Below are 12,630 nucleotides of genomic sequence, written 5' to 3'. Positions count from 1 at the left end.
AAGCGTCCATGTTTGTTGTGGCTAAATAAGGTCATTTTTATCATACGGATATTATACTGTACGTATTATACAAATTATGTATCTTTGAGTGTTAATATCCTCAATCCGGTATTAAAATCATTTTTGTTCGGATGAAATGAATAAAAGTGTACAGTTCTTAGAAATGTGCAGTTTTTCCCAAGAGAAATATTTTAATCTACAATAGTTTAGTCATTTGAGTTCAGCATTTCATGAAGATTGTAATTTTTTTTTCTTCAAAGGGCAGAGCAATGAAAGTTTCACAGAATCTAAACATGTACAGCTGAGTGCTATTATGAAGTACAGCACTCATAATCAGGTCCGTAAGTATTGGGACAGTGACACTATTTTTGTAGTTTTGCCTCTGTGCACCACAATGGATTTAAAATGAAGCAATCAAGATGTGATCCAAGTGTAGAATTTCAGCTTTAATTCAAGAGGTTTAACAGAAATATTGCATTCAGCTTTTAAGTGTTACAGCCATTTTTTTTACATAGTCCACTTTTACAGGCTCAAAATTAATTGGACAATTGATTGATAAGTAGTTTCATGGTGGGCAGTGTGGTGGTGTAGTGGTTAGCACTGTTGCCTCACAGCAAGAAGGTTCTAGGTTAGAGAGTTTGCATGTTCTCCCCGTGTCTGCATGGGTTTCCTCCGGGTGCTCCGGTTTCCCCCACAGTCCAAAGACATGCAGGTTAGGTTAACTGGTGACTCTAAATTGACCGTAGGCGTGAATGTGAGTGTGAATCAGACCCGTTGCAACAAGGTAGGCAGACTTGGCAATTGCCTAGGGCCCCAGCCCTCGAAGGGCCCCCGCTGCCGAACGACTGGTTATGTATTCAATAGCAATGACAACTTTTTGAGCGCGGCAGCGCAGCTCCTAATGACACTTGTTGAAATACCCTAGTTCCAAGGGGGGCCCCCTAATGCACAACAGCGCCTCCCTACATGCTTTGGCCGAAAAGTGCAATGACAGTCTGTTGTCAACCCCTCAATGCCCATCTCCGGCCAGTCAAGTGGTTGCAGAGCTCTGCGGCAAAAAAAAACAAAAAACAAAATCAAATATGAAGCGAAATTACCCCTCAGGGAGCCAGAAGAGAAAGAAGAATAGGGAAGAGGAAGACAGAAAAAACCAAGACACTGGTAAGTGAGAATGTACACACTCATTAATACCAAGCGGGTCGACAAGCAAATTTGGTAGCTAGCTTACGTTCATGGTAGTTATCTTGTAGACAGTGTTTATAACAGTAATGTAAACGTTGTCATGCACAACAGGCTTACAAACTTGCAAGGACTGGATAAAAATTCTAATATGTGCCACACAAATAGGTGAAAGACTGTCAACTTCTCCCAGATTAACTTATTGTGTTTATCAAAATGTTATAGTCAGAGTTAGTTTCAGCGAGCTGCATGGCTTTCATCAGAAGTAGCTAGTGAGCATGAATGGAGTAGGACAGGGGATGGCTCACAAGAAAGCTCTTTTTTTACATAAATAGCCTATTTATGTAAAAAAGTGGCACTGATGTCAATTGAATGTGATGTCCGCAGGTCTTTGGACATGGAGGGTATTGTGGCTGCCTTTGCTGAAGCCAAAGCCCGCAAGCAGCAGTTTTAGACATTTTGCCCATGATTCTAGTTGTGTATTCTTAAATTTTTATGTGTTTTTCTATACCTTTTGCACTTTTCTGTGTGTGCTGGTTCTTATTAAGATTCTTATTCATGTTTGTAATCATTTAATCACCATTTGAAGTTATTTCTACTTGTGTATATACTGTAAATATTTAGTGTTGTGTTATATGCACATTTTATATTACGTTGTACTTTGTCTTATTTTCATATTTGATTTATATATATATATATATATATATATATATATATATATATATATATATATATATATATATATATATATATATATATATATGTGTGTGTGTGTGTGTATATTTTGTCTATTCTTGTGTTTAATTGGGTTTGATAATTATTTATAATAATGTAAAGAGTTAATTTATTAAGTAAAAATCATAAGAATGATTACAATATGTGTGATGTTTATTTATTAAGTCTTCGGTGGGTAGGCAGCCATAAGGCCTTTCGTCGAGGGGAGGATAATTATGGGCCCCAGATCCCCCTTTGCCTAGGGCCCCCAAATAGCTTGAAACGGGCCTGGTGTGAATGATTGTTTGTCTCTGTGTGTCAGCCCTGTGACAACCTGGCAACTCGTCCAGGGTGTACCCCACCTCTCGCCCATAGTCAGCTGGGATGGGCTCCAGCTTGCCTGGGACCCTGCACAGGATGAGCGGTTATGGATGGATAGTTTCAGGGCCAGGTGTAGTCTGTTTTCCCATTACTTCATGACGGTTTAAGGAGATGAAAGGTCCAAATGTTGAATTTGCATTTGGTAGCTGTTCATGAGAACTTTCAATATATGGTCCAAAGAGGTGTCAATATAAAAAGAAGGTCATCATTAGGCTGGAAAAAAAGACCTATCAGAGAAATAACAGAAACTTTAAAGTGCATATCACGGGTAAATTCAGGAGCAAGATCAATGTAATTCTCCTATTTTATATTAAACTTTGGTCAAATATCTGTCACATTTTGCATTTTGTGCGATTTTTTTACCTTGTGCAATACCAGAAAAATTCAGTTGAAATCAAGCCATTTGAGGTGAACTGGTCCGCCTCTGAAAAAACTTGGCATTTGGATTTCCCGGCAAACATTGATTTTCGTGACGTTGCATGCGGGATGCCTCCTTCTGAATCCTACGTCAGCGCTGGTTTGTTTATGAGAAAACGACCTGGTGGTTTTCTGCAAATTTCTTCAACGTTATCACGTAATTATTAAAATGGTTAACAGATGTATCGTAGGAGGGTAGGAGGGTGTAGCAACACCAATCATGATGGGATTAGTACTCATCGTTTCCCAAAAGACCGGACAATGAGAGAGAAATGGGAGCGCTTGGTCTACACAGATTGTGCACTTAAACCATGCAAAGCTCGCGCAGCCTGCTGGCGCTTCCGCAGGTGACGTCACGAATCTGGCTCCAGACTCCCTTGGGATTTTTCCAGACGTGTTTTGTTATTTTATTTTTTTCTGCTATAGACAGATGGCCTTGTGCAAAATTACCCTTCTGGATGAGTGTGTAAAGGGACATACTTTCATATAAAAAAACCACAAAATTGGTCCAGGATATGCACTTTAAAAGTAGCTACATCAATAGTTAGGTACATACTTAAAAAGAAGGAATGCACTGGCAAGCTCAGAAACACTAATGCCGCTTTTCCACTACAAACGCGGCTGAGTCGGGCTGAGCCGTGCCGTGCTGAGTCGAGCTGAGTGGGGCTGTTGGAGTTGCATTTCGACTACAACCGCGCTGAACCGTGCTGGCTGGAAGTGGGTGGACACATTGGGTGGAGTTAGCGAAAGTGGGTGGACGTCAGGTGATGTTGTTAGGCGGCGCAAACAGTGACATCAGTGAGCTTTTAAGCGGTAGTCTCACGACCCGAATAATAAACAATAAACATGGAGGACATGGAGTCGTTAGTGTTGCTGGTCTTGGTGCTGTGGCTTGTTGTCACCGACAACGCGGACAGATACTGGCAAGAGCGTATAGATGAGGCGAGGCGCATAAGGCTTCAGAAATTCTCGTAATTCGTAATTCTTCTTCTTCCAGTTTTACGTTGTTTACAGATCCCAGCGTGTGTGGGCATGTGAGGACACTCCTCCTCACCAATCAGTGCACAGGGGAGTGTCTGCTCACGCCCCCAGCCTCACTCGGCACGGTTTGGCTCGCTTCAGCCCCACTCCAAAACCGTGCGAGTTTTAGGGGCTAAGCAGGGCTGAAGCGAGCTGAGTCGTTCTGGTTTTTGGTAGTCGAAACGCGAGCCGTGTCGGGCTGAAGTGAGCTGAAGCGAGCTGAAAAAGGGTAGTGGAAAAGGGCCATTAAAGGCCTGGAAAACCATCAAAGACAACTAAAGTGAATACTCACAGAATTCTTTCCTTGGTGAAGAAAAGCCCCTTCACAACATATGCAAACCACTGGTAACAGTTATGAACATAAAGGACAGATTAGACTTTGCTAGAAATCCTGGCCAGATTCTTTGGATAGATGAAACCAAGATTAACTTGTACCAGAATGATGGGAAGAGAAGACTATGGAAAAAGAAAGGCTCATGATCCAAAGCATACCACATCATCCGTCAAACCTGGTGGACATGGGTATGTATGGCTGCCAGTGGATCTGGGTCACTGGCATTTATTGATGATGTGAGTGCTAATAGAAGTAGCAAGGTGAATTCTGAAGTACAATATATAGAGCTATACTTTCTGCTCAGATTCAGTCAAATGCTGCAAAACTGATAGAATGGTGCTTCACACTACAAAAAGATTATGACCCAAAACAAACAGCGAAAGCAGCCCAAGAGCTTCTTAACGTAAAGAAATGTAAAGTTCTTAAATGGCAGTCAGCCAACCCAGTTCAGCATGTTTTTCACTTACTGAAGACAAAACTGAAGGCAGAAAGATCCCACACAAGGAGCAACTGAAGGTGACTGAAATAAAGGCCTGGCAAAGCATCTCAAGGGAGGGAACTCAGCGTTTGGTGATGTCCATTGGTTCCAGACTTTAGGTGATCATTGACTGAAAAGGATTTGCATCAAAGTATTCAAAATTATCCTTATATTTATCATTATGTTAGTTTGTCCAGTCCACTTTTGAGCCTGTGAAAATGGCTGTAATTCCTAAATGGTTAATACCAAATACCTATGGACCTGACTGTACATTTATAGGGTGGCACAGTGATGCAGCGTGCATTGATGCCACTTCACACCTCTACTGTCCCCAGGTCAATCCTGAGCTTGGGTTACATTTTGTGCATAGCTTCAGTGTGTGCCCTTCTTGTGTGGGTTTCTTCTGGGTTCTCTGGTTTCTTCCCACCTCCAAAAACATGCCAGTCAGTGGATTGGCTACGATAAATTGTCCCAAAGTGTGAACATGTGTGTGCATGATGCCCTGTGGTGGATTGGTGTCCCACCCAGGTTGTATTCCCACCTCACACCCAGTGTTCTCAGGATAGGCTCTAGATCTACCACAATCCTGATCAGGATAAAGCGGTTACTGAAGGTGAGTAAGCTATATCCATCTCATCTCGTTATCTCTAGCCGCTTTATCCTGTTCTACAGGGTCGCAGGCAAGCTGGAGCCTATCCCAGCTGACTACGGGCGAAAGGCAGGGTACACCCTGGACAAGTAACCAGGTCATCACAGGGCTGACACATAGATAACCATTTACACTCACATTCACACCTACGGTCAATTTAGAGCTACCAGTTAACCTAACCTGCATGTCTTTGGACTGTGGGGGAAACCGGAGCACCCGGAGGAAACCCACGCGGACACGGGGAGAACATGCAAACTCCGCACAGAAAGGCCCTCGCCGGCCACGGGGCTCAAACCCGGACCTTCTTGCTGTGAGACGACAGCGCTAACCACTACACCACCGTGCCGCCCCAGCTATATCCATATACAATATATTTACAGATATCCAGAATGGTGCATACCTCATCTACTTCCCTGAATGTTCAATGTTTCATCTTTAAACAGTTTGAATATTATTAATCTTCTTCACCTTATCAAAAACAAGTCAGTGTTCTCTTGACCATTTGCTCTAATACTAAAATAAGTTCCTACAAATACTTCAAACTATATGCATACTATTTCCAAAGCCCCCAAATTAGACAGTATTGTGGGACATATTCTATTGGTCAAGTATGTAGAACACAAAAATGCCTCTGGTTCCAAAACAGCTGAAATCCATGAACACAAGGTGGTTTCCACTGATGGGGAGATGGCTGAATGGATCTCATTCTACCTTCATACAGATTCACACACTATAAATATCTTTCATTATAATATAACATATCAGATATATACATAAAGGGGTCTCCACAATCTCCACGACCATGGCTGCCTTCCTCATACTTAGCATGTGGTATGTGCATTAATTCTGCTGGGGATCCCCATTGCTCACAGTCCTACCATCATTACCTCTGCTAACTTTGTTGGAGAAAGAAGGCTATGTTTTTGCCTCTGTTTGTTTCTGTTCCCAATGTAACTCAAAGTAGTGAACGGATTTTGATGCAATTTTGAGGAAAGGTGGACTATGGGCAAAGGAACAGTTGATTTAGACTTTGATGCAAAGCCGGATATGTATGTGAATTCAGGTTTTTTTTTTTTTTGGTCTGTTCCCAACATAACTCAAAGTATTGAACAGATTTTGATGAAATTTGGTGTACAGCTTTAGTATTATTATCCTAGGTTCAAGTGATTTGATTTTGATGTCATGTGACTTGGTGGTGGTATGCACTCGACCAAGTGCCCTTCTATTCAAGCTGGTTGTACTTTTGCATTAGAATATGTTTTTTTTTTACATATGCTCACTTAGATTATTAATTCAGAGGTGCTGAAACTTCCAAAATGTCTTATCTCGCCAAGACTGAGGTCTCTTAACTTCCTGTTAGTGATCATGATTGACTACAGCTGGTAGCTTCTCTGTGCTTTCATAAGAAGGGTTTGTTTACATCACTCATTGGATTGACCAACACACAATACAATTGGAAAGTCCAAGGAGCTCAGTGCAGATCTGAGAAAGAGGATCACAGATATACATAACTCCGGAATGTCTCTTGGAGCCATTTCTAAAACAACTGCAAATTCCAAGATCAGTTCAAACAATTGTAAACAAGTTATTGTGAGGTGCAGTCACTTTGCTTCAAGAAAACCCAAACGGTCACCCTCAGCTTAAAGGAAATTGGTTTGGATGGTCAGGAACAACCCAGAAACCACCATGGCACAGCCCTGCCATGAACTGGAAGCAGATGGATTGCTGTCTACAGTTCAGATCACTGTGGACTAAGAGGCTGCGATCCAAGAAATAACCCCCTGCTCCAAAATTGACACCTTGAAGCTTAACTAAAGTTTGAAGCTGACCACACGGACAAAGAAAGAAGCCTTCTGGAGGAAAGCTGTATAGTCAGATGAGACAAAGATTGAGTTGTTTGGCCACAATGACCACCATGTACAGAGGGACACTGTACCAACTGGTGGTGGTGGTAGGATCATCATGCTCTGGGGCAGTTTTCCTGCCAGTGGAACTGGTTCATTGCACAAAGTGGATGGAATAATGAAGAAGGACCACCTCAGAATTCTTCAGCATAAACCTTCAGAAACTTGAACATGACTTGGGAGTTACAACAGGACAATGAACCCAAACACGCATCAGAGCTGGTTGTGGAGGATAAAGCAGGCAAACATCAAGCTTAAAACAAGCCCTGACTCCAACCCTATTGAAAATATATGGAACGTGCTTATAAGTCGAGTTCATGCCAAGAAAAAAAAAAAAATTTAATTGAACTCTACCAATTCTACCACAAAGAGAGTCATGAAATATCCAACCAGAATTCTGCCAGAAGCTTGTTCATGGTAAACAAAAATGTTTGGTCAAGGTGAATCTTGCAAAGAGACATTTTACCCAAATATTAGGTGTACTGTATGTATATTTTTTGACCCTGTATGTATAATTTTGACCCTGTGTTGATTTCAGAAAACCCAAAGAAAATTAAAACTTGTGCACCAAATTCTAGTTTTTGGGTTTTTTTTAAATTAAAGATGTATGCTGTACATTCTGCCACAGAAAAAGAACAGTTCAAAGAAATTACTGAAAGCTCAAATATTGCCATGACTAGGCTAGTGGGGATAATGTTGGATTGTCGGCATCTCAGGTTGAAACGCAGGTGGTTCCTGTAGTCTGCCAGTTTTCTGGAAGTCCTCTCATACTCCCGCACCAGTCGAAGGGTTCTCTTCCCAAAGTGCGTGGAAACATGTCTGTGAATTATTCACAGACATTGCCATGACGTTCATATCCCAAGATGACATGTCACTGTATGTAAACTTCTGACCACAACTGTGTATATACACACACACACACACACACGAGTCGTGTATGTATTTTTTTTTTAAATGTCCTTTGATTAATTTTATAAGTTGTTTAAAAAGAGACTCTTATGTACAAACTGATCACAATTACTTTATCATTTGATATTTCATAATCATGGATAAAATTCAGGATCTGATAAACAATAATGTAGTAATTAGAGAGAAACAGATGTTTAGACATATTTAAAGATGCACACCTCACTGCCATTATGAAGTATGGCTACATGTTAATATATTTACACTGATTACAAGGAGAAGAATTATGATAATTAAAAGATTAATTTATTTTTAACAAAACTATTTTATTATACATTAATGACAAATGCGTTTTAAAGCAGCTTGGAGGGACTTCTTCAGGAACGTCTCATTAAATGAAATGCAGCAGGACAGCGTGTGCTGACACACAGCGTTCACCTGAAAGAGAAATGCAGCAGAAGCAAAGAAATTAATATAAACATTTTTAATTGGCTGAATTAATATTTCTCAAAATGGGCCACACTAGTGACCATTCTGTGTTTACGTAATGAGTAATCATTTGTCATCATTTTCTCATTTATCATTATTTAAATAAATGTAAGCAAATGTACACAGCAACAAATGTTGTACATATAAAATAAACACAATAGATGGTTAATAACATTAAAATGTTACTGTGTTACGATATATAAAAAATACAAAATGACAAAAGCACACCATGTTCTTAAGACCTGAATAAACCAGTCAGTTAATATTTGACTCACATGCGACTGGAACTTTGTCAGGACAGTGAGCATCATTTTGGCAAACTTCATAGACCTGGTGAAGTGTGTAGACTGACTGCTCAGCTGATTGATGAATAGAGAAAAGATCTCTTCACTTAGCTCAATCTGGAGAAAATGAGAAGTAACCAAAAAAAAAAAAAAAAAAGTACATGTTCAAACAAACATCATTTAAAAAGGGAAAGTACTAGTCAGAAAATAAAAATTTAGCTATTCATAAAAATTATAAAATAAGCTGGTAGTGGATTTGAAGTGGAAAAATCCAACCGGAATTATTTGCATGTCATTAAATATTAGAGGTGTGACGATTCAGTTTTTTCACGATTTGATTCAAATCACGATTCACGTTTTTTTTGTCCTCCGTTTTATAACTGATGCAAATCATTGTCAATATTCCGTTAACTGTCAGCCTAGAAATCTAGAGCAATAAAAAAAACAAACAAGTAGTGTTGCCTTTGTAGTCTTTATTCAGACTCGAGCATCTCGGGCAGAGTGTGTGTTTCAGACATGTGTTTCAGACAATGCCGGTTTACATACATGAAGCTTCTTTTATAAAATCCAGCTTTCTCTCTCCAAAGTCTCCACTGACTGAATTTAACTATGAATGTATCACAGTTCAGTGATTTTTGGCACATTTTAATTTTCAAACTGCGAAACACTAAGAAACAAAAAAGCAATGAAAACTTCATGACTTCCTCAAAGACAAAAAGAGACAACACTGATTGTCCGATAAGGCATTGAGATTGTAAGAAATGCCGCCAAGCTAGGCTTTTAAAAAAGCCTGTGGCTTCAGGAATTAAGAGTCGTCCGCCATGTTGTTCACAAAGCAGTGCGTGATATCACGAAATTGCTATAGAAACCACAAACATGGCTGCGCCCACGTACAGCTCCGGATACCAACTTGAATTTTTAATATCAAAATTATGCCGTTTGTCAAAATTTATTATGCATCTCAGGTTATCGGGATGAAATTAAGTATTGTTAGTGAACCGTGATTCTTTAAATTTTAATTGATTTTTGAATCGCAGATTGAAATGGATCGATAGATCAGGGATCGATTAATCGTCACACCTCTTTTATACATACACTAATTTATATGTGAATTTCAAATGTGCAAAAGTTTTATGATTAAATTTTGAGTTTACCTTTATGGTGTCACTAATGATTCGAAATTGGATAGGCTCTGATCTACTGTAGTTGGTGACCTTAAGATTACATCTGTAAACCCCTCACACTACAGGATTATTTAGACAGATAATTGATTTCGACCAGCCTCGGATCGAGAACACCCGTGATTATTGAAAGAGGGCAAATTGGACCCCAGATCGGCCTGATTATCCTCTAGTGTAGAGTCAGCCTAAGCACATTCACTAAGGAAATCATGTATTTCATTATAAACACATTTAATTTGCTTCATGGTGGAACTGTCCTCCAAGTACGTAGCTTACCTTTGAATCCAGTATATCATGGATGACTGACAACACGCCCTCATTCCAGGAACCCACAAGTGTCATTCTGGAAAGGGGTAACTTGCAAAATTAATTCTAAATGTGAAACGAACATCAGAAATGAGCACCTAATAAAACCTGTTAACATCTCTGACTCACTGAAATACAAGAAGCCTGTGATTGGGTTCAAGGTAGTCTTTTACCAACCGACAGAGCAGTTCAGCCTGGGCGCTGTCTGTGGGACAAAATGATTTAAAATGTAAACATCCGAACATGTGCTGTGTTTTCAGAATTAAAAAAAAAAAAATTTAAAAGTTAGATTTTTTTCAATTTTTTCCCCAAACCTGTTTGTCCTTCCTTTATGAGCGGCTCTATTAGAGCCTGACAGGTCGGCCTCGGGTAACGACTGCACAAAGACGTTACAGCAGTGACCAGACAGCGGGAGGGTGGCTCGGTGAGGGAACGAACCTGGGGGGGGGACGACATACACAGCTTATCTACAGATCCCTTTCAGACCTGGTATTAACATTTGTTTTGGGTCATCAGATAACAAGTGGACAACACACAACCAGGGCACAGTTAAAATAAGAGACTTAAAAAAAATAAAAATTTTAGAGCGCGCATCAAAGGCAGTGTGCGCGTTTCAGACAATGCCGGTTTACATACATGAAGCTTCTTTTATAAAATCCACCTTTCTCTCCAAGTCTCTGCGTCTGTTTGCATCTTTGTTGAAGCTGAAACAGAACATTTACTTCACAGTCTAACACTTCGGAAAAATCTTCATATCGTACTCGTGCTCCTGTGTGTAAATCTATACATACACAGCTTCAAAATCATATAAACTTGTTTATACAAGTGACTGCATTTTTTAATATTTGGATTATGCTGTCCAGTTTAAAGAGCTTGGGTGTTTTTAGTTACACACAAATTCAGTAAAACTTTTGTGAAACCCAGTCATTTCATATTAATAGCATAAACTAAAGTAATATTGCATATGGGGGAACTAAAAGTAAGGCAACAAATTCACAAGTTCCATCCATAACCACTTATCCTGTGCGGGTCATGGGCAAGTGGGAGCCTATCTCAGCTGACTATGGGCGAGAGGCGGGGTACACCCTAGACAAGTCGACAGATCATTGCACAGAGACAAACAACCATTCTCACACACATTCACACCTACGGTCAATGGAGCACTTGCATGTGACGTCACAGCCGATCCAAATTGTGACAGACGCCATCTTGTCGGTCAAACGCCATATTTCCGCCTTCTACTTCTACCTTTTCTTCTGGAAAACCCTACTATATACAATTCTACTACAACGGCTGCGGCTACAAGCGCTCCCTACCTGTGCACGGTTTTTGTGTTTTTTGTGTGTATTTTTGCGTGTTGTTCGTCTGTACCGGACTTCAATATCCACTACAACCGTATGGACTTACTGGACATTGGTTTCCAGCAGAAAATGACGGTTTGTAGCGATTTCCATCGCATGCACAACATTCCGGACGAGATAGCGAGACCAGCGGGGTCTCCGTGGATTGTTATCGGAAGCAAAGCGAAGGAGGTGGCACCGGGAGCAGAAGCAAAAGCGAGGCTGCAGGCAGAGCCGGCCTGTTGGCTAAGCTCAGAAAACAGCCACTCAAATCTCCACTGCTAAGCCTCTATCTCTCCAACGCCAGATCCATGGTAAACAAGACGGACGATTTGGAATTACCTTATTCTATAATCGGCTGGTCAGTGCTATACTCAATACTTAAGTGACTTACCCGTCCAATGAGGATTATTTTCTTGTTTACAAGATGACACATCTGAGTCGCTGACAAATCCTGAATTTCTGTAAAGGTAACTGTGCAGAGATTTATAAGCACGCAGTGCTTCACCACTGAACAGCGAGGGAAAGTTAATGAGGTAATTATACACATCTGGGTATTCCGCTGGCAGTTCAATATCCACCGACACAGTCGTGAAAACTACGTCCGGTAAGCCATAAGGGTCACTAATCTGTAGATCGTTTATTTTAGACATATATCTAGTTATCTGTTCATTAGAAAAATGAGCCGTGTAGTCCGTCGGTTGAAATTGATCCATTCTGTACACGAGTGCAGCAGTATTCAGCGGTGTTTTTTACCGACAAGATGGCGGCTGTGTACTTTCCGGTCACGTGACTGCAAGATCTCGATAGAGCCACCAGTTAACCTAACCTGCATGTCTTTGGACTGTGGGGGAAACCTGAGCACCCGGAGGAAACCCACGCGGATACGGGGAGAACATGCAAACTCCACACAAAAAGGGCCCTGTCGGCCGCTGGGCTCAAACTCAGAACCTTCTTACTGTGAGGTGACAGTGCAAACCACTACACCACCATGTCACCCACTTAAATTGTAATGCTCCAGTATAGAGGATTTCGACCTGACGTCACA

General features: G+C 40.7%; 1 protein-coding gene across 1 annotated transcript in view; it reads right to left on the bottom strand.

Annotated features, from left to right (window-relative positions):
• Positions 1–8,266: 8,266 nt before the first annotated feature.
• fance (FA complementation group E) overlaps positions 8,267–12,630 on the bottom strand; it is a gene marked incomplete at its 5' end in the record, with an annotated part of 29,747 nt that continues 25,383 nt past the window's right edge. The window contains 5 exons of the mRNA XM_060932726.1: positions 8,267–8,420; positions 8,747–8,872; positions 10,213–10,279; positions 10,372–10,447; positions 10,557–10,680. Of these exons, the coding sequence (XP_060788709.1) occupies positions 8,319–8,420; positions 8,747–8,872; positions 10,213–10,279; positions 10,372–10,447; positions 10,557–10,680 (495 nt within the window). The remainder of the gene's footprint in view (positions 8,421–8,746; positions 8,873–10,212; positions 10,280–10,371; positions 10,448–10,556; positions 10,681–12,630) is intronic.

This window comes from Neoarius graeffei, chromosome 10 (assembly GCF_027579695.1).
Source record: "Neoarius graeffei isolate fNeoGra1 chromosome 10, fNeoGra1.pri, whole genome shotgun sequence".
NCBI classification, from domain to species: Eukaryota; Metazoa; Chordata; class Actinopteri; order Siluriformes; family Ariidae; genus Neoarius; species Neoarius graeffei.
The sequence above is the reverse complement of the archived record's forward strand: the minus strand, read 5'-3'. Positions and strand labels throughout refer to the sequence as shown.